Source organism: Wolffia australiana, chromosome 2 (genome assembly GCF_029677425.1).
Source record: "Wolffia australiana isolate 7733 chromosome 2, ASM2967742v1".
NCBI lineage: Eukaryota > Viridiplantae > Streptophyta > Magnoliopsida > Alismatales > Araceae > Wolffia > Wolffia australiana.
In genome coordinates this window covers 21,317,645-21,342,991 of record NC_135836.1, presented here as the reverse complement: position 1 = coordinate 21,342,991, position 25,347 = coordinate 21,317,645, and the positions used below count along the sequence as shown (strand labels likewise).

Genomic DNA, 25,347 nt, shown 5'->3' with positions numbered 1-25,347 from the left:
GAAGAATCAAACTTGGACAGATATTGTTCTTTATGTTCCCTGTTAACATATTCTTCCAGGATTTTTACTCATTACATGATTAATTCTTGAATTTTTCTGATACAAATAGTGATGTTTAATTGGAAAATGCGTCTAAAAGTTATCATACTAACTTCCCCAAAATATTCCTTCATGAATGAGATTGTATCACATAGATAATATCATGGTGATTGTCTTATCTCTTTATCTGGTTTATTATTTTTTTAATACTGAAGTGTCTTCCATGAATTCAATGAAACATCCGTGCATTATTATCCTTCTTGGGGTATCACATTTTGGGTAAATCATGTGTTTCATATTCATAAATTAACACAGATCAATTGACATTGACGTCCACATATCAACGCATGTTTATCTTAGTAAATTTCACAGAGATGGTGTTGCAATATGTTAATACTTAAAAAGACATGATATCAAGTGGACTAATTTTATTAAAAGTTGAACTCCAGTGTGACCTTCAGGTTCTTAGTCATCAAACATGAACCTAATGAGGTAAGTTTTGTTTAATCCTTGGTATTCTAGTGATCTAGAGACATGCTCCTTAAAGTTGAAAAATTTTAAACAAAATTAATACCAAGATCTTTGAATTTCAGTTATAATCTGATAGCATCAATGTAAACATGCATATGGGTTCAAACATTGATATACGCAGATACTTATATACATAAACATAGATATATAACATTTATAGATAAGTGTATACATCTACTTATACACATGATATACAGAGATATAAATATGTAGACGTAAAACTGCGTAGACATAGAGATAGAGATAGAGACAGATATAGATATAGAGATAGAGATTGACATGGAGATAGAGACAGATATTGATATGGAGATAGAGATGGAGACAGATATAGATATAGAGATAGAGATTGATATGGAGATAGAGACAGATATTGATATGTAGATAGAAATAGAGATAAAGATAGAGATAGAGATAGAGATAAAGATAGACATAGAGATAGAGATATAGATAGAGATAGAGATAGAGATAGAGATAGAGATAGAGATAGAGATAGAGATAGAGATAGAGATAGAGATAGCGATAGACACAGATATAGAGACAGAGATAGAGATAGAGATAGAGATAGAGACAGAGATAGAGATAGAGATAGAGACAGAGACAGAGATAGAGATAGAGACAGATATAGAGATAGAGATAGAGATAGAGATAGAGACAGAGATAGAGATAGAGATAGAGACAGAGACAGAGATAGAGATAGAGACAGATATAGAGATAGAGATAGAGATAGAGATAGAGATATAGATAGAGATAGAGATAGCGATGAAGATAGAGATAGAGATATAGCATTAGACATAGAGGTAGAGAAAGAGATGGAGATATATCATTAGACATAGAGGTAGAGAAAGAGATGGAGATGGTGATAGAGATGATAAAATTAGGTAAAAGAGAAATAATATGAACTATCGGCGCGAAATTGGCCATCCCTTCTGAACGATCCAACTCCATTGGCCAATTTGCGTATCCAGGAAAACCCACCAGCTTCGCTGGTACGGCGAGTTTCTCAAATCGCCCCTGCTGAAAATGGCATCACCGTGCCTTGTTCTTCGTTCTTCCGCCGTATATTCTTCTCATCGGCTTCAATTGAGGACCTCTGGCAATCGAGGGCGCCCACAACTATCATGCTTCTTCCGTGAGGGCTCACCGGGCGAAAACAAAACGAAGGAAATTTTGAAAAAATGGGCAACGGATTCTGGTCTGAAGTTGGCCAAAGTACTCCTCTCCGGGGCAGTGATCCTTGGGGTGTCCCTTTCTGGTGCGTGGGCATACTCGCAGCCTTCCAATTTCATTTCTTTTAGCTTCATTCTCCGCCAAATTTATGCGATTTCTTCTGATTCTGACGTATGATAATGGGTCTGATACAGAGATCTTGATCTTGATCATCATGCGAGGTCCTGACTCGCCAAAACCCCAATTTTCATACTTTTTAATTGATTTACGAGTCACCTGGTCTTGTCTCAGCTTGGTGATATCTGGGTTCTTGTGAATTATTCGTTTATTAATTTTCTGTCAGTTTATCAAGAGAATCTTGATCATGATTGCCTTCAGTTGAAGAAGATTCACCATATTTTTTTCTCTTCTTGAGAAACTTGTTGATGTTTTCTTATAACCCATTATCATTTTTCATGGATAATTAATGGAACCTCTGCAGGACCTGTTCATGTCGAGGCCAAAACGGGGGTCAACAAACCAGAACTGCTCCCCAAGGAATACACTCCAGTGATTGATGTTGCCGGATTTCTGTCACCCGGGCAGGTTTTTCTTTGTCTCCCTGCATCATTTTAGAAAATATTTCCTGTATTTTGAGTATTAATTTACATTTCTTGGTTACCTGAAAATCAAGGTTTATCTTTCTTTTTCTTTTTTCATTGATGCTCTTGCGTTACCATTCCAGAATCTTTTGAATTATCTTGAATTGATCCATTGTCACTGACAAGTGTCTGAAATTGTTAGGAAAATCGATTGATCAAGTTGATCAGTGATCTCGAGCAGGACACTGGGTATAAACTGAGAATTCTGTTGCAGAACTATCCAGATACGCCTGGTGTGATATTTCATCGGACTTACGTTTTATTATCTGAAGTCTCATATTACAGTGTCTCTTTTTCTCTTAAAAAAAATCCTGTGTCTCTTTTATCTTATATTTCTACATTTTGTCACCCAGGATTGGCCATTAAAGATTTTTGGAACGTCGATGAAAGAACCATAGTCTGCGTTGCAGACCCAACATTCGGTGAGGCCGAAATCATCTTTACTTCAAAGGACAAATTCTTTAACGGATATCTTAGATTATCTCTCCCCTCTCCAGATTATTATCTCCTCTTCCTCCCGGACTATCATTCGTCTTCTGATACGTACTCATGTCGTTGATTTACCTCAAACAAGCTTCATTTAGAGCATCTTCAGAAGATTTGGATAAAATTGAGACGTCTTGTTTTGATTTTGAAGGCTGTGACGTGTCAAATTTAGATGGATGTGCACCTATCTTGATCATGGGAGGCAATTTTTTTTAACATGACAGGCAATATCTTGCATTTCAACGTTGGTGCAACAGTTGATCTGGAGGTCCCTCGAAACTTCTGGAGCCGCGTGGCTGGGAAGTATGGGAACATGTTCTACTGGAAAGAGAAGGTTCTACTGCAGTTTATTTCTTACAAAGCTTTCAGTGGTTGTTCATTGATGACCTTCATTTTATGAGTTCTTTCGTTCTATGGTGGAAATAGGGTGAAGACCAATCCATCGAGGATGCTGTGACGGCGATCTCAGGCTGCTTGAGAGATCCGTTGGAAAGGAATAGCTGTGCAGAGTTTCTGTGAGCGTTAGTTAAACACAAATTTGCCATAATACCAATTGTAAATGAAGGTATATATGATTTGTTCCTTGGGGTTTTCCCCCTTTTTCTTCATTGTGCTGCAGGTGCTGTGCTTAAGTTTTCTATTTCATCTTCATCTTTCTGATGTTCAACTCCTGCATCCCTTTGCTGTTCTCGGGGAAATTTTTGTTTATTTTTTCTCGTCCCTTCTCAGAATTACTAAAGTCGTCTGCATTTTCGCATTCAAGTCAATTCTTGAAAATTGGTTTGGAAAGGTATTTTAGTCGCAGATACTTAAAACTAATTCTAAGGAATTAATTAAGCCAGTTCCAGATACTTGGATTTGACATATGGATCTCAAAGAATAACAAGTATGAGAGCTTCAAGAAAGACATTACAGTGAGACCTTCATGTTACCACAAGCTTCTGTTAATCAGACCTTCATGAAATTACATGTTCAAAAATGTGCATAACTGGCATATCTGCTGTTAAAAAAATATCTATGAAAAAATGTACGTAAGTGGCATCCATAGGCCAATGCAGCTCTCGAACTGAACCATTTTCCTGCATATGAAGAATTGTAGGTCTGACCTTGAATCTGATTTTTACTTGACAAATATACAATGCAAAGAATATGAAAAAATATAAGCTACTATTCTGAGACAGCATCATAATTCTTCAAGGTTCTCTTTATGCAACTCCGAAATCATATTTTCATGGTCTACATACTTCGACACTAATAGTTTAATGATCTAAGAAATTTTTAAGAGGGAGTGAATTAGTTATTTTAACAATTTTGTGTTTTTCCATTTTTTTGTGTAAGGGGTTCTATAAATTCCTAACTATCTAGTGTAGGGGTTGAAGAAAAGGAGTTAACACATGTTTTTATTCTGGGTCTGGGAAATCCTTTCTCTTTTCTCTGGGCTCTCATTCACAATCCTACCAAATTAAGAGTCGGGGACAATAAATTGGGCTTACACAAGCACCTTTAGTTTCCTATGAATGTTGACCTTAAGTCAAATCTATTTGATCTCACTTTACCTTCAATTAGCGCTCTCTATGAGGTTGTCCTGACCTCAAATCAATCTATGAGGCTCTCTTGATTTTCATGGACAGCTGATATCAGGTATCAAAATGTATATTGAAAAGTGAACACTACCTTCGTGTGAATCTCAAAAGCTCTTACACAATAATTATTACTCTGTTCATAATAGAATTCTATTTCTTTAGACAGTTTTGATACATATATTACTGATACTTCCCATCATACTCCCTCTTGCATTGATAAACCAGAAATCGGGCCAAATTATGCTGTCTAAGGCTCCTGATGTATAAAACAGTATTTATAATTATTCTTACAAGCATAGAGGAATGGAAGAATACACAAGGAGAAAGTATTAAACAAGTGGATTTCAACTTTAATTATTTTTTTGGATTTTATGTTTATTTTAGTAATGAAGTCTTATAAATGAAATAAAAAGGTGAAAATTAATGCAAAATAACTGTAGGAAGTGGAAATTTTTATATTCTAATTAACCTATTTTATCAAAATCTTATAATATGTATAACTTTGGGAATTTCTAATGATGAATCTTAGTTATTTCTAATCAAATACTTTGGTAATACCAGGTTAGCTGCAGAGTGAGACAAGATGCATACTTTTACCATTGTTTGGAGCAATGGAGATGGAGGAAAATATGGGCTGATGAGTTGTGGAGTTAGAGTGGCCTGCATGATGGTAAATACCTAGGATATCGATGATGATAACCTAGAAAAAGGGACAACAACGTGAGACAAACAAAGAGGAAGGTCGCACTTACATCCTCATCGCATAACCCACTAGCCAAGTAGCACTTTCTCTTCCTGAGTCTTGATCTGAACATCACTCTTTAAATCTTCCACACTTAGAATGGAAGAATTGACCCAAACGATATATTTAAATGAGAAAATCACTCTGTTAATCACAATTAAGAAATATAAGGGTGCTTTTTACAAGGATGGGACTATCTATTTATGGATACAATTTACTGGATCTGTAGAGTATTTAAAAATAGAACTACCCTTAAAATTTTAGTTCCAAACACCTTATGGTCATTAATATATCAATTTATAGTTGGCGCAATCAGAGCCATCCAAATTTCTCTAACCATGATCCGCATGGTGGATTGCCAGCATGGCACAAAATACTGAAATATTAAAACAAATTCAAAAAACATTTTATGGCACATAAAATTATTTTCAACATCAATCTAATATTATAAAAGTAAATAAAATTTAAAATTTTGGTAAGTATCAGAACATAAATCTAAATATAATAAACCCTCACAAACATTTAAATAGATCTAACTATATATTTTTCTCATAAATTACTTTTTACGAATTTTCTGTCACAAAATTCCATAAAATACTAAAATTTGAGAAAATCAGGATTTTATTATCAAAATATAATAAACCCAGTGATTATGTTAATAAATATAAATTTATATTTACTAACTTTTCAAAATTTTATCTTTATGAAGTTGATCTCAGAAAAATCATTTAGAGTACTATAAGATTGAGAAAAAAATTAGACTTCATTCTTAAAATGTAATAAACTATTTTAAGCATCGATAGAATTCATTTATGATTATTTAACTCAAAATTAAATACATGAAATTACAGTCAAAACAAGCACGATATTTGTGACTATCACACAGATAATAATACCTAGTACTGTTATTGAGAGACTAGGTTAGTATTGGTATATATTCATGAAGAGACTAGGTACTGAGAAAAGAAAGAGTATCACGAGATATAAAAAATATTAAAAATATATAGAAATGAGGAAATGCATACTATGAGCTTGTAAAAATCCTGAAATGAAAGAAAAGGCATTTATCTAGATTTTTCGATTGAAATCAGGTTGTTTTATATAATCATGAACTTTAGATTAGCAGAATTAGATGGTAATTGATAACATGATAAATTCATGAATATGTATATACATTTAAAATGATTATGGTGTTATTAGTACATAATTAACATGTTATTATTTTAATTAACTAAATATTTATACATAAGCCATAAAGTCTAATTTTTGTACATTAAGGTTATTTTTGACTAAACTCCTTGACTTCTTTGAAGTCAAAAAGTTTTAGAACTAATGAGTACTATAGTTTCACATGTCCAGAAATTCACAGGAATGAGAAGATACAATTTTTCAAGAGTTGGAGAATTTTTTAGAGGTGGAGGCCATTACCTGACCTTCCTATTGGGCTTTCAAAAGTCTTCTAAGGAAGGAAGTTGAAGATTACAAGGGGAAACTCTCAAATAGGGAAGGACACTATCCGGTCACGGTCTGGTTTTAGCGAAAACCTAAACCAGACCTAATGTTCGGTCCAGTCTTGGTCTCGGTTTAGTCTCGGTCCGGTCCGGTCTTCGGTCCTTCAGGTTGACTAGTCCGTGTGAAAGTGAATGCCAATATGAAGAAAATAATTCAAGCAACATTTAGAAAGTATTTTTAATAAAAAATAGAAAATAGGTTAGTACTTTTTGGAGTTTCACTGAAAGTAGTCCCCTTATTCCTACATAGCTTGCCTTTGCTACTCATGGTGATCTCCTCGCATCTTACTATACTTCATCTGAGTGCTTGATATTGTGTACCTAAGAGAAGCAACTATATTCATGATGATTTAAAACATAAATAATATGCCCAAAATAGAAAAGATCTTCCAAAATAATAGTAGAAAAAAGGAGTGTACCTTTTTTAGTCTTCGATTTCCTCCACTCCCATGTCCTCAACTTCACTGTCCTCTCCTTTGCATTCCATGGTGTTCATTGAAGCCCAACATTTCATAGTCATAATGATAGATATAGTGTCCGTAGAAAGGTGTCCTCGTCTAAATGTGACAATGCCACCTCCTGTAGAAAAGAGGCTCTCCGATGGGGCACTTGAGGCACAAATAGAAAGGAATTGCTTTACAAGTACCGCAAGGCGTGGATATTTTTCTGAACCAAATTTACACCACCAATGGAGTGCAGACTCATGAGAACCAATGGACCTTTCCTTGAGGTAATCATCCACTTCTTCTCTACTAGATCTTGATGTTGCATGTTTGCTTATTTTTTCAGGTTCCATCAATTCAATCATCACTTTTGATAGTTTGACATGTGTAGTAGGTGTATCCTCCATATTTGTCTGGTCACATGAGGTTGATGAGCTGGGAAATTGATCAAGAAGCCGAACAACAGTATTGATAATGAAAAAGTCTTCATCCTTATGGATAAATTGAAGCTTCCTTCTAGGATCTAACATTGTTGCATGACAAACATTGGTTTCGTTGCCGATAGAGATTCATACTCTACCAATTTATCCTTCATTGCAATATATGCATTTTTCAAAGACTTTGTTCGTTCAGTGCCAAAAGGTACTCCTGGGACTCCATGATGAGGCTTGTCCAATGCATCAATTGCAGATAGCAATCGATTGTCTAAAAGTTGATACGCACGTAAAACAGTAAATGCATGTGACTGTAATTGCATGTGACTGTGAAACAATTTTAGTAACCTCCCGAAAAGGTAGGAGTTCTTCTGATGATATTTTCAAGAGATCCCACTCCTCAGCTGTGATAGAATAATTAATTTTTTTTTTATTCAAATAATCACTCGCCATTTTGTCTAATACTTTCCTCTTCTCCCATGCTGCTTCAATCATATCATGTGTGGAGTTCCACCTGGTTGGATGTCTTCAATGAGCAAATTTGTATTATCCATGCCCAACTCACGGCATAAATTTTGATAGGGATGAACAAGTTGCGGTGAAGCTCCAGCTGCAATGACAAGTTTCTGAAGCCTAAACAGAATTTCTCTAAACGAAAGTTGCATATTATTCATGGAATTGTTACTTTCATCATCATCCTCCTCATTTGATCTTATAACCCCTGTAAATGGATAAAATTATGTCACATATATTTATTAGATACACAACAAGATAGAAACCGTGATAAAGTAGATTACCTAGCTCCTCAAGTCTCATTGTACCACTAAGTTGAGAACATGCGCCATACATGGTGCATGATATTGGTTGGTGAACTTTGAGCCACAATTCTTCAAAGATCTTTCCAATGCGTCAACCGGAGTTTTTTTATTGCTAGCAAATTATCAGTTGTTATAGAAAAAACCTATAAAAAGAGAATAACTAAGGCAGCAATTAAGTTAAAGAATCCATAATTACATACTTACCTTTTGAGTGAGGTTATAATCCTTCGTCACGGAGTGCAATACCTCTGCCAAATATACACCTTGATGAGATACAACCAACTCTCGAACAGCGAGAACTCGTTCACGGAGCTGCCATGCATCATCAATCCAATGCACGGTAATCCCAAGTATGGCAACACGGTTGGAGATGGTCCAAGTGTCCATTGTAAGTGAAATTTTTTTCAATAGGGTGGAGCAACTCTTTCATCTTGGATTTTTCCTCTTCAAATTTTTCTGATGCAGCACGTCTTATTGTCTTTGCGGTTGGAGTAGTTACGTTTTCTTGGGCCATGAATTCACAGAATTTTTGAAACTTAGGGTGATCTATAATTGAGAATGGCATATCTGTGCTTACAATCAGATCCAACAATTCTTCTTTCAGTCGTTCTGCAGTTCTGCCAGGAATTTTTGATGCCTTGTAAAAATTATCCGAAGCAGGTTTCACATGGCTAGAACCCTTAAGCTTCCTATGAACTTTGATATGAGAATTTCATAAGTGGTTCCACAACTTCATTGTGCTACCAGTTTTCCCATGGTTCACCATCACCTCTTTTCTTTTGCAAAGCTTGCATTTATAGTCTCCATTAGTACTTTTGGTAAAGTACTCCATCACAGGCGACGATTTTCTACCTTGACAAACCTCTATTCCCTTCATAGTCACATCACCCATATAATGTAAATAATTTATTCATGGTAATAAGTGTAAATAATAATTCAAATTAAATATCATAAAATAAACAGAATAATACCTCATCTTTACCCAACTCCATTGACTCTAAGCAGGTTCTATTTCACAGACTGATAAATAGAATGAGAGTGAGAATGAGATTGAGAGTATGAGAAAGGGAAATTATTAAAGAGTGAGAATGCGAGAGGGAGATAATTAAAGTGTGAGAATGAGAGAGGGAGAGAAGGATAGAGTGAAATAAAAGGGGGGGGGCATGAGATAGTGAGAAAGGGAGAGAGTGAAATAGTGGAATAGGGAGAGAGCGAGAGAGGTAGAGAGGGAGAGACTGAAATAGGGGAATAGGGAGAGAGTGAGAGAGGGAGAGAGGGAGCTAAATGGAAAGGAAAAGCGAGATAGTGAGAGAAGCAGAGAGGGGGAGATTGGAATAGGGGAACAGGGAGAGAGCGAGAGAGGAGAGAGGGAGCTAATGGGAAAGGAAGAGCATGGAGGGGGAGACAGTGTGCGACGGAGTGTAAGAGCACGGAGGGGGGGAGAGGGTGCTGGGCAGAGGAAGAGGATGGCGTGGGCGAGAGGGTGCGGGTGAGAGCAAGAGGATGGCGGAGGAGAGAGGGTGCTGGTGAGAGGAAGAGGATGGAGGGGGAGAGGAAATGCGGCGGAGTAGAAGTGCATGAGAATGGGTAAGGCAGAGAGGAAGTGCATGGGGGGAAGAGAGGGTTGGAAGAGAGGAAAAGCATGAGATGGGGAGAGGAAGAACGTGGGAGGGGAGAGTGGAAGCAGGGGAGAAGACGACCGTGGGAGAGGGAGAGGAAGAGTGTAGGAGGGGGTGAGAGGGAGTGGGAGAGAGGAAGTCTATGAGAGGGGAGAAGGAAGAGTGTGGGAGGGAGAGAGAGAGGGAGAGTGTGAGCGGGAGAGTGTAAGAAGGCGGCAATGAGAGCATGAGAACAAGATAGGGGGAGATAGGAAGAGAGGGAGAGTGTAAGAGGGGGAGTGAGCAAGAGAGAGAGTGAGAGGGAGCGTTTGAGAGGGAGGGAATTAGATCGGAAGAGAAGGAGAGAGAGAGAGAGAGAGAGAGAGATAAGAGGGACAGTGTGAGAGGGAGGGAATGAGAGCGTAAGAGAGGGAGAGGGGGAGGGGAAAAGCATGAGAGAAGGTGAACACGGGAGGATACGATGGTAGGAATGAGAGCAGGAGAGGTTGAGAGAGAGAGGGAGAGGGGTAGAGCGAGACTGGGGGATGGAGAGAGGGAGAGCATGTGAGGGAGGCACTGCGAGAGAGAGAGAGAGATAGGGAGAAGTAAATGCAGCTTACCAAGTCTCAAACTTGACGACGGCGATGGCGAGAGGGTGGCGGTGGCAAGAGGGTCTCGACAGCGACGGCGAGAGGGACTATGAGAGGGTGGCGGTGGCGACGGCGAGTCTGGCGAACGAGAGTCTCAAACGTGGTGGAGGTGGCGACGGCAAGGGGGGGCGAGGGGTGGCATCCAGTCTGGATCCTCTCCCTCTCTTCTATATTGACCGAGGAATGTATTGGCCGAGAGGAGAGGAATGGGGGGAGAGGTTGACTCATTCCTCTTCCTCCATAGTGATTATTTTAATTATTATAGTAATATTATTATTTACGAATGGTCACCGGTCCAGTTTGACTTGCGAACCGGACCCAGACCAAACAGTTCGGTCACCCCCAAAATGGCTGACCGACAATCCGCTTCGGTCCGGTCTGACCAAAGTTCGGTCAGATCATATCCTTCCCTACTCTCAACTCATGGAAAAAAAGAGCAAAAAATGGCAAGAAAAGAAAATATAAAATGCCCAAATGGGGTATTTTAGTAATTCATCCATTCTATAAATATTCTTTTCTCCCTCATTTTTCCTCATTCTGGACGTGCTCTACCAAGTGGCTGGCCAGCAGGACAAGGCATCTCATAATCCATGTTGTTCAACCTGCTTAATGTAAGTTTGTTGAAGTTTTCATTCAATCTCATCTCTTGTTTGCATTGAAAAATGCCTGAACCTGGAAAAATATAAGGATACAGACTTGAGAGGAAGCCCTGAGGGCTCACCAGACTTGCATTGAGATTTTAGGAACCAAGATTTTCATTTTCGTATCATCATCCATCCATTTACCCTTAAAATCCATCATTTTCTCATTCTAAATACTCATTTTCCCTACTTTGTCTCTCTAGAATCGTTTCATTCTCTCTCTAGATATTCATCCATATCCCCAATTCATGACCTAAAATTTTCATAAAAAATATCCTTCATTTGCACCTTCAAATTCCATCTCAAACTTCTTCTACTCCCTCTCTTCATTTCTCTCTCTCTATCTCTTCGTTTCAGTCATTTTCTTTCTCTAAAACCATTTCTTTATCTCTCTAAAATCCATTACAGTCTCTCTTTAGATCATCCTTCATTCTTCCTTTAAATTTTTTTAAAAAATGTGTTTGAATTCCATCATTTAGCGCAAAAAAAGTGGAGTGTGCAAGACTTAGTCAAATTAACTAAGTCCAGAGCATATTAGGTCAAGCCCAATAGGGTTTAGCCCATTTTGGCTAAGTCTTGACTTAGCCAAATTGGGCTGACTCACTAAGCCAGCCCTATATGTGCCACACAAGGCCTGCCGCCCCATCCAGTCCTCCGTTGCTGCCGTAACCACTCCGCCACCGCTTTGCCGGCAATCGCTAGAAAAAGTATTTTCCGTATTTTCTGCATTTAAAAATTCCAGAAAAATCAGAAAAATCCCAAAAATTAATATAATCAATTTTTAGTGTTTTTAGCGTATAGCAAAATTCTAAAAAAATATTGAACTCTAGTTTTTAATATTTATAGCGGTTTTTGGTGTTAATTAAATGCCAGAAAATTCAAAAAATATTTATTTTATATTTCTAGTGTTAATTAAAATTAGGAACATTTTTATAAAATATTTTTAGTGTTTTTTCTTTATATTTCTGCTTCAATTTTTTAGATCATAGGAAATTATATAAATTGACTAAAAATCTAAAAAAATCTCAAAAATTATATTTCTCACTTTTAGACTCATTTCCTTCATTCCAAGCTTGAGAAAATTCATGAAATTAAATTTCTGTCTCCCTGTGGATCTACCCCTTACTTTCCCTATATTAATTATAGAGTATTTAAGTGGAAAATTTTCATAAATATTGTTGGTTAAGTCTGAATCAAAACAATGACATAAACGCCTTAAATTTGGACTTATCAATAACTAGACCCAAGGATGTAAATAAATAAGGGAAAATAATCTGGAAAATTAGGTAATCTCAAATTTTTCAATAAAATACCCAAAAGAGAGCTTGAAGCTTGAAAACATTTTTATGTAAATTTTGGATTTAACTCAAATTTTTTATTTATTATGTATCTAAATAACTCATATAATTCTAATCTATAAGAGTTAATGTTGAGTTACCATAGTTGGCTGTCATGTTGGATGGCCAATGTCAGCTTCAGACCACCAGCTGTTAACCAGTTATTCATTCAAGTCAATGGATCTCCTTTCCTCTCCCAATATCTCTGATGTTTTTCCTCCAAGTAAAACTTTTTATCACCTTCTCAGTTGGATAGACTGAAAATGAAAGTAAAAGATGAGGACCTTCCCCCATTTAAAAATCTGGGATTGATATTAACCATTCAGTCTTCTTTAAAAGATTGGATGGTCAAGATTAACGTAAAGAATTTTGAGACAAGCCCCATTGCATTCATACTTCAGGCGAGGTTGGCTCGAAGCCCACATATCAGATTCTTTTTTTTAATTCCAACTGTGGTAGTAACCCATGGTCAGCTTCCCCATTATTGACATTTGACCATGCCTCTATTTCAATTGAAAAGTACATTGGATTATAATCCCATATCGAGACATGTCAAAAATTGGAATGTTATATAAATCCCATATCTGGATTCAAAAAGACAAACTAATAGGTGTATTCTCAGCTCAATAATATTGCTATTTTCAATAGAAAGTTACCACACATGTGCTTGCTTGTCAAGGATGTCCCTATCAGATGCTGGTATTGGTCTAAATACCAAATAGGGAAAAGCCGATATTCGCCAACCAATAACCATTATGAGATGTTGACATCAAATACATTTTTCTACAATACCAATATTGATGTACGCCTTCAATGCATCTTGGTGCGACATGAGGACTGGATGTCGATGTTGGATATCTGACACATACATCGTATTTGCTATCATCTGATGTATTTTAAATTACATCTTTAAGATATCTGGTCTATTATTTTTTATTGATTAACCTAAAGTTTAAGATATCTGGTGTATTAGCCCAAAGTTTCCCAACTAATGGTGAGCAAGGTAAAGACTCTCCCCCCTTCTATCTCCAATGTTTGAAGCTCGGTCTCTCTTTCAAAGTTGGTTTATCATCAACCTCTCTCTATCGATTTATGTGAAGTTCAATTATATCTATGTATCTCTCTTTGTGTATTACTCTAACTGTCGATGTTTCTCTCTCTCTTTCTCAATCTCTCTTACCTGTCTGTTGCACTCCCTTTGTTTCTCTGTTTCTATATACACTTTTTTAAAAATATTGTCAATATTGAACAACCTGCCTCAATGCTTTGGTACTTTCTGATATCTGGATATTGAACCTAATATATATCATTTGGAATCTGGTTCAAATGTATGATATCAATGTCATGGTGATATCTGTCCCGATGTCTGATACATGCTACAATTACAAAATCCATCTTGATATCATTGTATATTCTAGTGTCAGATAGTACGATAAATATAAATTGGGAAACACTGATGTGCACCTCTGAATCTAGAATCATTTGCCAAAACATGACATGTCATCCAACATGGATGTTGATATGTTACGTCTTCAGTTTGGCATGTCTTAGACAGGACAAACGGAAGGGAATGGATAATGAGTGGCAATGGAACGGGTGTGACAGGTAGTTTGTCATGCCTCCTGTCCCTTTACTTGTCCCTTGTTTTGAAAAATCCATCATAATCTTTCTCAAGAAACATACCATCATGACACGTCACTGTCATTTCATAAAAATGATGTCATGACTGTCATGTCAATAGACATATTTACAAATTTAAAGAAATTAATACTTATTTTAGGTCTTTTGAAACTTAAGTTAGTCTTGTTGTCCTTCCTACTATCAACCATCCCTGTCTTCATAGTCTCTTTCTCTGTGGTTATCTAGCTCTCAGTCTATCTCTCCGTGTCTCACTCCTCTCCCTCTCTCTCTCTCGTTCTCCCTCATACTCCTTCCTCTCTCTTTCTCTCTCTCACACACACTGTTTCTCTCTCTGCCACCAATCTTAGCTGCTCCCGCCACAGCCATATCTGCCATGGCCACATGTGAAAAGAGATTTGTGGAGTTAGAGAGAGAGAGATAGCGAGTGAGATAGAGGTAGACAGAGAGAGAAGGTAGAGCTATATCTTTTTTTTTCAAAAAAATGTCCTCGCCGTCATTGGGAGCTCACATCCTATCATTTCACCCATCTGAACCCCTCTTCATCTGTCATAGCATCGTCATCCATGCAACAAGCAACTGCTCACAGAATCTGATAGTCACGAAACACGAAGGGGTTTGGTGGGGAGAGACCCATAATTTGAAATTTCCAGTCATGAGTAAGGGACAAAAGAAAAGGGGATATGGACAAACATCAATATCAGAAACTTGGTGTAGCATTATTTTTGCTAAATCAATGAGGGATCCGATGTTAGTAACACAATAAATTCTTAAACGATGTTGACCATTTTTTATTATTCCAATTCCATGAGTGGTACAAGGAATAGAAATATTATAATATAAATGTGAGCATAATCCTGTGCTTTATCATGACACTTCATTATCATATGCCATAATTTATTATGACACTTCATTATCATTGCCAAAACTTACAAACTACAAAGTTTGTGACCGTTTCAGTCCACAGACCACCAAACATTACCCAATTAAATCACGCAACTTCAGTGTCAAAAGACCTTTCCACAATAAATTATGCTATTATATCATATGTTTCTGACAGGGTTGCAAAAGCCAGAGACCAGAACAGGCCAGCTCATCTATTCCGTGACTTCACCGGCGAGTGCAATCCACACCCCTTTTTACACTACAAAATCCAAATTATATTCCTCGGGAAAAATTATCATTTAATATTTTTTCCGCATTATCCAAAACCAAAATAAACCGTGTGGGGACGGAGATGACGTCATTTATAATTTAACTTCGAATTTAGGGTCGAAATTTCCTTTTTTCTGGGCCGCACCATAAACGTGGATTCGTCCTTCGACGAAGTTAATGTCATTTTTTTCTTATTCGGTTAAAAAAAATCGAAATAGGGGTGGGAAATTAGATTTTTTTAAGGTGGGCCCCGCCAGTTCTGACGTTATAAATACTGTTCCCCGCCTAACTTTCTTGCTGGCTGCTTCTTCGAAAGCTCGTGGAGTATTTCCGATTAATCCCCTCTGGATCGAAATGGCTTCCTTCTCGCCATCACTCGAGCAGTATTCATGAGGTCGGCTGATTGATTCTCGCCGCCAGCCATCTCAGCTTGTTTTGGAATGCTGATTCGATCGACAAGTGTTGTGGAGGTGAGTTCCCCCTGTAATTTCGATGAAACTGGCAGAAAATTAGTTGATCGTGGCCTTACGTATGCGAGGGGTTGCTGAGAACGGTATTATTGCGAAAGAGGGATGATCTTGTCGCGGACGGAGTAGATCATCAACTTTATTTCATTTGCAAAGAAATTCGTGGATAGAACTGATGTTTGCCTCGATTTCATGTTCGTTAGCTCGAATTTTCGGATATTAAGACTTAATTATCCGTTTGGGGAAAGAAGCAGTGGCAGAGACCGAGCAACTCCGATCTTAGAGAATTTAGTTCTCTTCCGTGAACTGCTTTGTGGAGAACGCATCCGATCTCATCAATTTATGCGATCTCTGACAGCATAAGGAATTGAAGATTGAGCTTATTTTCCGGAACTTTGCAACAGTGATTGTCCTTCGATGTTGCTAAAGATCTTACTGATCGCGTGGTAGTTTATGAGTCTTGGGTCAATTCTTAAAGATGAAAGGCACGAAAAAACAAATGGTAGGTACTTAGTTGTTAGACGAAAATAAATGATCCCCATACTAATTGAAATGTATTGATCCCATAATTAACATAATTGAATCGATTTAGATGATAGCTTCAGTCTATAGACGTCAATTAAAAACCCCCAAGCTGAAATTTCTTGATCCCATGATTAACATGATCGAATAAATTTAAATGATAACGTTATTATATTCAATGACATATATAAAACTGTCCGTAGAACTTAATCCAACGCCGAGCATTCACATGATGGCTTCGTCTTCAACTCTTCTTTGCGCAGATCTCTGAAATTTATCATCGATTCTAAATAGAAAGATGAAGTGCTTCGGCTTCCACTGTGCGAACAAGGAGAAGCCGACTCCCACAAAGTCCGTGTCGGGGAGATCATACAACACCAGCTCGACAGATCGAGAAGTGAACAAATCCGAGTCGCTATACAACTCTCGAACCGCTTCGGAGATTAGTTTGGATTCGGTGGGAAGATCCGAGTTCCACAGCTTCTCCCAGTGCGCAAACAATTTGAGGGTGTTCACCTACTCGGAACTGAAGACCGCCACGAAGAACTTCAGCCGATCTATGATGATCGGCGAGGGAGGTTTTGGGCAGGTTTTCAAGGGCAGCATCAAGACCTTAGAAACTCCACACACGCGGCTTAATATTGCTGTAAAACAACTGAATTCCAAGGGACTGCAGGCAAGACTTGAAACCCTTCTTGACTCTTTTTTTCTCTTTTTCTTCTAGATTTTCGTCTTCCTCCTCTAGGTTCATCTCGAATTTTCTGTCTTATAAATTCTTTTACATTTTTCTTCTTCCTGTCCTTCATCTTTTAGATTATTCTACCTTCTTCCAGATTTTCTACCCCTGGATTCTCCTTGTTATTCTTGATCTTCTAGGTTCCTATAGATCTTCGAGTTCTTCTAGATTCTTCTTCTTATTCTTAATCTTCTAGATCTTGTAGATACTACAGGTCTTGACGATCTTATTTTTCTTCTAGGTTCCAATTCTCATTCTTCATCTTCTAGTTCTCGACTCTTTTTTCTCTATAGATCCGTCTAGACTTTTCTTCTTCTTCTAGATTCTTTTTCATTTCATCACCATCACCATCATCGTCATCATCATCATAATCAACATCATCGTCATCATCATCACAATCAACGTCATCGTCATCATCATCACAATCAACATCATCGTCATCATCATGATCATGATCATACCCTGTTCTGATGAATGTTGTAAAATCCAGGGACATAAAGAGTGGGTGAGGGAAGTTAACGTGCTGGGAATCGTCGACCACCCCAATCTAGTAAAATTGGTGGGCTACTGCGCCGACGACGCCGAACGAGGAATCCAGCGACTTCTCGTCTACGAACTCATGTCCAACCTGAGCGTCGACGATCATCTCTCTCCTCGCTCTGCCCAGACCCTGCCGTGGCCTCTCAGACTCAAAATCGCTCTTGACGCTGCCCGCGGATTGTCCTACCTCCACGAAGAAATGAAATTTCAGGTAAATCTCCTTCAATCCATCATCATCATCATCATCATGATCATCGTCACCACCACCACCATCATCATCATCATCACTATCATCATCATCATCATCATCACTATCATCATCATCACCATCATCATCATCATCATCATCATCATCATCATCATCATCATTTTCGTCAACATCATCATCATCATCATTTTCGTCAACATCATCATCATCATTTTCATCATCCCCAGCATCATTCTCCACCGTTGAAATTCTCTACAGATCATCTTCCGCGATTTGAAGACATCCAACATACTGCTGGACGAGAACTGGAATGCGAAGCTCTCTGATTTCGGATTGGCCAGGGAGGGCCCCGCCGAGGGACTCACCCACGTTTCCACCGCGGTAAGATGAACAAATAAGTCCCCAGACGGATGACAAACGGACCGGAACGGAATCCTATCCGTCATCCGTCTCGTCCCCAGAACGGCAACGGAACAGAACCCCTTCCGTTTCCTCTTCAAACTCGGCCCAGCTTGTCTAAATTTAATCGTCCTTCCGTCGAATCCCTCAGACGATAACGGAACGGAACGACAAGCTCGTTCATTTCCTTTCCGTCAGTCTCAAACCGTTATCCGTCGTCCGTGCCCGAACCTTTTCCAGAAATTCTCAGATAACTCAGTCTGATGTCAGGGACGGAAGACGATAGAAGTTCTGGATGCATAGTTCTAAAATTTGAGAAAAAAGTCCTAAAATAAAAGAGTTGAACATTAGCCATCTTTCGTCCCAGGACAAAAAAACAGTTCCTCCCTCGTGTCCGAGGCCGTGACCGGGACGTTTTTTTCATCTCAGGACGGAATAACCGTCCCAAACTGTTGTCCATAAAAAAACTAGAGAGAAAAATTAAAAATCGAAAATTCAAAACCCAAATATTGAAAGTTCCGTCTCCCAAATATAGTGCACGGACGAGGACAGGACGGTAAGTTCATCTGTGGACGAAAAAATCATCCTGTTTAGTTCGGACAAAAATATTAGGGACGAATTTCTAAAAATTGATGATCTTCGTCCCGTCCAGTCCTCCGCCCCCATCCTGAACGATCGTGCACTATTACTCCCAACCAGTGCCCACAAAAAAACTAGTAAAATAAAATTAAAATAGAATTTTCTAACCTGACGACGGATGACGTGGAACCAGGTGGTGGGAACAATGGGCTACGCGGCACCGGAGTACATCCAGACGGGGCGGCTGACGGCGAAGAGCGATATATGGAGCTACGGCGTGGTGCTCTACGAGCTCATCACGGGCCGCCGGCCGCTGGACTTGAACCGGCCCAAGGGCGAGCAGAAGCTTCTAGAATGGGTAAAACCCTACATTTCCAACGCGAAAACGCTCCGTTCGATCGTGGACCCGAGGCTGGGCGCAAACTACTCTCTGAGATCGGCTCACAGGCTGTCAATAGTGGCCAACAGATGCCTCTCTCGGCACCCCAAATCCCGGCCCAACATGAGCGACGTGGCATTCATGGTGGCAACCATCCTGGACAGCGTAGAGCCCGGTAAACCCCAGCGATCTCTCGATGAAACGAAGATCGACCCAGAGAAGAACAACAAGAAGAGGGGATTTCCCGGCGGGGTAACGCGTATCTGGAAGCGAGCCTGAACCCCCCAGGTATGTTTTTCCCAATGCTTTCGATGTGACTGTTTTCCTATGATTTTGCCCATCAAATAAAAATCCCATTTTCCGATATAACGCTGTAGTGCTGTCCATTTTCTGTTCCCGCGTACGCGGTCGTCTTTCCTGAGACCATCGGACGGCTCCGATGGTCTTAGGAAAGAATCGACGGTGGTCAAAAGGGACGACCGTCGACCGCTTCTCTTTCTCTCTCTGCCTGCCCGGGTATATAAACACCGGTAGCGTGGAATACCGACTATCGGAGTCGTGACGTCCGCTGAGACATTTATCTGCGTCCTTTCTTCGATCGGATTTCGTGAACCGCCGATTGGGTTTCATTCATTCTGCTGTCTCTGCGCCGATCCGCCGCTCGTGCGTGATCTTCTTATCTCCGTCGGCTCCGAGAAGACCCTGTTCGACCCTTGTTCGTTCTTGAGGAAGCGCGACTTTTTTTCCGGGGAAAGTGTGTATCTTGTCAACCGTGATCGTCTAGGCGGAGCTTTTCGTCTCGTGGTATGTCAACTGCTTCTTCTTTCTTACCGCTAACTGCCGTTCTTTTCGGATTGAAGATCGAAATTTTGCGTCTGTATTGAATTCTGGAGGATTCTGAAGATGATTAAAAGTGTGATCGCGTCAAAGAAAGCACATGTTTCGGTTGCCTGTAGAGTATCTTTATGATGGTCGGCTTAATCCTTTGGGAATTCCTTGCGCTGCCAGAAAATATTCGGTGCGCTTCGTGTGATTAGAGGACGCACTAAGACGTTGAAATTTGCTGTTCGAAATCTGGACGGTGGATACAGTTTTACCGAGAGGTTATGTATTATGTGATAAATAGCATCGAATGCTAGTCTGAATTAGATATGAAAAAAAAATCTCCAATTTTTCAGAAAGCTTCTAGCGCGAGTTAGAAATTTTTATTAGGACTGAGATGGAAAGAGGATGGGAAAAAACTGAACGGTTGCGGAATATGAAGCACCAAGTCTCGGAATCACCTCAGGTGGGCCAGCGGTTTCGGGTGGTCCGCCCTATTTTCTTCAGAAAAAAAAGTTTCGGTGTCGGCTTGAAAGAACATCGATTTCTAGAATTTCGTTCAGAAGATTTCTAATTTTATCAATCATATTAATTATGATTCTCACTAGGAGTCTAGGCTAATTATAATTTTATCATTTTTATGTAAACACTTTTTAAGTTCGGTGGAAACCAAATTCTTCCTTTTTTTCAGAATTCCGTGAAACTTCTGTTAGAACGTATCGTTCTCAATCATTACCTTCTTTCTTCAGTCTTTCGTGAAGGATATTTCATCACAGTTCTAGACAGCCGATTATTCCTGGCCAAAATAATGCCCTGTCTCAGATTAACGTCAGAATTTAAACAGAGACATAGATATTCCTGTATACTCATGGCAAGATCATCTTTCTGCCCTTTTCCAGCTTAATCCGTTGAAATTCCTTCCTGTAACCAAAAAAAAGTAATGCGCTGTTAACTATAGGATATATTCTAATGGAATAGATATTAATTATTTTCTAAGACAAAACATCCTTCTGACCGAGGCCAGCTTGCTCCAAGTTTTCGGGAGAAGATTTCCGTCAAATTAAACAATCAAGATTTTTGTCTGAAGCATCTAGCTTCTCCGGATGACCATTTGCGAGTACGAACCGGAGCTGACTCGATGGGGTCTTCATCAACTTCTCTGTGAGGACTCGAGCTCGGATTGTGACAACGGCTCTTTCTACTATCCCAGAGAGTATGCCAGTGAAGGTAACTTAGGACGAAGAAACTCTTTCGCATGTTATTCAAGAATTCTAATTCTAATTTGCTAATTTTCTCAGCGTCTGGCTTTTCGCGTGAGAGTGAAGGACAGGCCCAACAATCATCCTTTGATCAATACTGGGAGAGATCGATGAATCACATACTGGGTTACTTTTGTTATTTTCCAATCGCTTCATTTTTTGCTTGGCAAAATCTGATTCCCATTTTTATCTTGCTCAGAAGAGGAGAGAACCCGAGATGATAGGGCGGATTTGGGGTCTAGTTCATCCTCAAGCCCGGAGAAATATTCTGAGCCCGAGGAATGGATGCTGGATTTGGCGGAAGATTTCCATGACGTGGATGAAGTTGGCAAGAGGCTGAATCAAGTTGCTCCCACGCCAGTGAGTTTCTTTCCTTTTCATATAAATGACTTTGGAATGATTTTATTTATTTGTTTTCTGTCTGCTTAACTCTGTCTTTGATGATCAGACTTCAGCTATTTTCTTTCCTAATACCGCGCGTTTTCTTCTGGCAGCATAAACCACGAATCAACAAAGAAATACCTTCCGCGGATGAAGCGACGTCTGATCATGAAAGGCTCCTAGAACGGTGATATATTCCTCATCCTTTTGCTTTAACCTTTATGCTGCGTATTCTCTCGTATTCTTCATAGTTGTAATAAGAGTTCGCCTTTTTTATTTCCTTCTGATGCTAATATATCTTTCTAGTTTTACGGTTTAGATTAGTAATCGTTTCATTTTGGTCGGCTCATGATTAAAAGTATATTCAGGATAGAGTTTTTTACTGAGTTTATTTTATGTCAGATTACGGTTATACGAACTAGTGGAGAGGAAGGTTGCGGGAGACGGCAACTGTCAGGTCTGACTTGGGTTCTGTTCATCACTTAAATAAAAAATGCATACATTTTGATTTTTTAAAATGTATGATGTTAACAACGATTTTAACTACGGTTTCTCTCTGAATGTTTAGTTTCGGGCCCTCTCCGATCAGTTTTATCGGACACCGGAGCATCACAAATTCGTTCGGCGGCAAATAGTAAATCAGGTCGGGCCTTCTGCCCTATCTATATTTTTTCAATGAATATCGAGAAATTATGGAGAAATATTATTAATTTCACTTACAGACCACATTCTGCCAAAATTAATAATAAAAGGAATATTATAACCTAAATTCTGATTATACTCATGATATATGAAATTGCAGCTTAAATCTCATCCTGATATCTATGAGGGTTACGTGCCAATGTCATACTCTGAGTACTTGAAGAAGATTGCCGGGAGCGGCGAATGGGGAGATCACGTCACCCTCCAGGCAGCCGCTGATTCAGTGAGTCCGCGTCCTTCCCTTTGAATTTTCCTCTCACCGGTCAACAAGAGCTGACGTGGCTCCCCATTTCCTCCTCCAGTATGGGGTCAAGATCTTCGTCTTCACCTCGTTCAAGGACACGTGTTGCATTGAGATTATGCCAGCTGTGCAAAAGTCAAAAAGAGGTAAGATCTCGCCGATTTATGGGCAAGTGGCCAATTTTATCTGAAAGTAAGATAACTCTTTGTTGGATAACCTAAAGTCGAACCTTCGGATAACTTATCTTCAAGATAAGTTATCTTGAAGATAACCTTCACTCCTAAGCTTTCTCTCTCTCAACGTTCATCTCTCTCACTCTACTGCGGCGCAGTTATACTGCTGAGCTTCTGGGCGGAGGTGCACTACAACTCGATTTACCCGGACGGAGGTAAGCTTTCTTTTGTCTTCTGCCAGGGTATTTCTTTTGTCCTGACCTCCGAAGAAGACCACTTAGTTTATCAAACTACCCTAAAGCGCCCTGAGTCTATTCAGTCCAACCTCGGGGACGGAACTGGACTAAACTGCCAGCCTGGTAACAACTGAATGGATAGAAGGCCCGCTCAGTCTGACCCAAATTGCCACCAAAGCTTAATTACCCCATGAGGGTTGGTGCAGATATTTATTCTAACCAAGCAAATTTCCAACCATCCAAAACCCTAAACCATAAACCCCAAACCCTTTGGAGCATGGTCGTTCTGTTCTTTTTGTGTGAATTCGTGCAAATTGTTCGTTCTGCTCGGTTTTCCAAACAGAACAAAAACAAATTCAAACAGAACATCGCACAGACCTGCGTGTGGTTCTTTTGTTTGCGTTGTGCGAATTCTGTTCTAGGTTTGTTCGAGCATGCGAATTTTGTTCATTTCTTTTAAAAAAAAAAATAACAGAACAAAGAGCAAGGCCCTGTGAGGTTCTCTTGTGCGAATTTTTTGTTCCTTTAAAACAAACAGACCAGAATGACCATGTCTAAACCTGATAGCTAGTCCCTCGCATGAGTCATTCATTAAATAATCCATTGAAATCTCGCATTCGCCCCGCCCTTCCCTGGGTGGGCAGACGGAGCTTAGCTCAGTGGGCTGTGCTAATAGCAGTTTAGAAAATTTGAACCGCACCGCACAACCGCGGAACCGCCCTAACCTCTGGTGGTATTCCTTTTAGGCGCAGACATGCCGCCATTGGAGCCCAAGAGGAAGCACAAATGGTGGCCCTTCGGGCACCGACACTAACGACGGAGCTACGATATCACCGCCAGTGTGGGAAGAACAGCCGCTGCCTCGCCGTCGAGAACTGGCACCTCCTCACCGCTTCTGAAGCACTTGGTGGAGAACTTGGCTCTGAGGAAAGATAAATCGGAAAGAAAGATCAATCGAGGCCTTGAACAAAACATGAGGTACAATCCCCACTTGTTTCCTATTTGTTTGATTGAAATGCCTCAGGAAACAGATTACACGGATTTCATCAAATATATATCAGGTTAATATGATTGAATTTGGCCGTTCTATTGAAATGCCTCAGGAAACAGATTACACGGATTTCATCAAATATAAATCAGGTTGCTATGATTGAATTTGGTCGTTCGATTGAAATGCCTCTGAAACAGATTACACGGATTTCGTCAAATATAAATCAGGTTCATATGATTGAATTTGGCCGTCCGATTGGAATGCCCTCAGAAACAGATCTCAAATATAAATTAGATTAGTATGATTGGATTTGGCCGTTCGATTGGAATGCCCTCAGAAACAGATCTCAAATATGATTTAGATTAATATGATTGGATTTGGCCGTTCGATTGGAATGCCCTCAGATACAGATCAAACAGATCTCAAATATGATTTAGGTTAATATGATTGGATTTGGCCGTTCGATTGAAATGACTCGGAAACAGATCACAGATTTCAAATATAAATTAGGTGAATATGACTGAATTTAGACGTTCGATTGAAATGCCTGGGAAACATATTGTACAGAGATTTCAAATATAAATTAGGTGAATCTGACTGAATTTAGCCGTTCGACTGAAATGCCTCGGATACAAATCTCACAATTTTCAAATTTAAATCAGGTGAATACGATTTGATTCGGCCGAAATAGGACGATTGTTTGTGATTGCGCGCGGACTTACTTACAAGAATCGATTCCTCACTGATCGGATCGCGGTCGCTTGAACTTCGGCGACGATCTCCTCGCCGATATACACCGGCGATCTGAAATCCAGCCGCTGAGAAACGTACACGGCGGCAGGCTGCGCAGATTAGGGACAAGCACGGTGAGAAATCGAAAGTTTGGAGCGGTCTAGGGCTTCGGAAGACTCACGAAGGAGGAGGCGATGACGCGGGGGAAGAGGGAAGCGACGAGCATGCCATGGACGACGGGGCGGAGGAATCCGGCGACAACGGCGGATTCGAGATGGAAATGGACGGGATTTGCGTCGCCGGTTAAATCGGAGTAGGCTCGAACGTCCGCCTCGGAGAAACAACGCGATTTCCTGAGCGCCGTGCCGATTTGCAGGATTCTCGGCGGAGACGACGACGAGGAAAACGCGGCCAGGCTTCGCCGGAGATGATGAACACAAGATCGCATCGGCATATCGGCCTACATTCACTCTTCTTCTTTCCCGAGTCTTCTATTTATACCTTTATCCGAGTCTTCTATCTGTAGTACTAATAGTGTAATTATTTTTTAAGAAAAAAACTGGTTC

The 25,347-nt window shown here is 39.6% G+C and overlaps 3 protein-coding genes, 1 long non-coding RNA gene and 1 pseudogene across 5 annotated transcripts; 3 read left to right on the top strand and 2 right to left on the bottom strand.

Annotated features, from left to right (window-relative positions):
• Positions 1–1,476: 1,476 nt before the first annotated feature.
• LOC144700076 (thylakoid lumen 15.0 kDa protein) lies at positions 1,477–3,472 on the top strand. The gene is made up of 6 exons (XM_078571465.1): positions 1,477–1,822; positions 2,219–2,322; positions 2,521–2,611; positions 2,732–2,800; positions 3,089–3,198; positions 3,291–3,472. The coding sequence occupies exons 1-6, from the start codon at positions 1,591–1,593 to the stop codon at positions 3,381–3,383; spliced, it is 699 nt and encodes a 232-aa protein (XP_078427591.1). The 5' UTR covers positions 1,477–1,590; the 3' UTR covers positions 3,384–3,472.
• Positions 3,473–15,721: 12,249 nt separating this feature from the next.
• Positions 15,722–19,613, top strand: LOC144700072 (serine/threonine-protein kinase PCRK1-like). Its single transcript, XM_078571462.1, has 5 exons — positions 15,722–15,884; positions 16,667–17,079; positions 17,630–17,890; positions 18,146–18,268; positions 19,059–19,613. Exons 2-5 carry the CDS (start codon positions 16,702–16,704, stop codon positions 19,521–19,523), a joined length of 1,227 nt encoding a protein of 408 aa, XP_078427588.1. The 5' UTR covers positions 15,722–15,884; positions 16,667–16,701; the 3' UTR covers positions 19,524–19,613.
• Positions 18,598–19,173, bottom strand: LOC144700075 (uncharacterized). The gene is made up of 2 exons (XR_013580667.1): positions 19,034–19,173; positions 18,598–18,953 (listed from the first exon to the last, which is right to left on the bottom strand). It is a non-coding gene; the product is annotated as an uncharacterized LOC144700075 (long non-coding RNA).
• A 141-nt stretch (positions 19,614–19,754) lies between the features above and the next one.
• Positions 19,755–24,147, top strand: LOC144700073 (OVARIAN TUMOR DOMAIN-containing deubiquitinating enzyme 12-like; annotated as a pseudogene). The gene is made up of 10 exons (XR_013580666.1): positions 19,755–20,048; positions 21,091–21,293; positions 21,365–21,451; positions 21,525–21,685; positions 21,820–21,893; positions 22,109–22,163; positions 22,275–22,349; positions 22,509–22,795; positions 22,981–23,037; positions 23,805–24,147. The product of XR_013580666.1 is annotated as an OVARIAN TUMOR DOMAIN-containing deubiquitinating enzyme 12-like (transcript).
• Positions 23,537–25,260, bottom strand: LOC144700074 (hydroxyacyl-thioester dehydratase type-like protein). The gene is made up of 3 exons (XM_078571463.1): positions 24,963–25,260; positions 24,776–24,891; positions 23,537–23,980 (listed from the first exon to the last, which is right to left on the bottom strand). Exons 1-3 carry the CDS (start codon positions 25,233–25,235, stop codon positions 23,881–23,883), a joined length of 489 nt encoding a protein of 162 aa, XP_078427589.1. The 5' UTR covers positions 25,236–25,260; the 3' UTR covers positions 23,537–23,880.
• Positions 25,261–25,347: the final 87 nt, after the last annotated feature.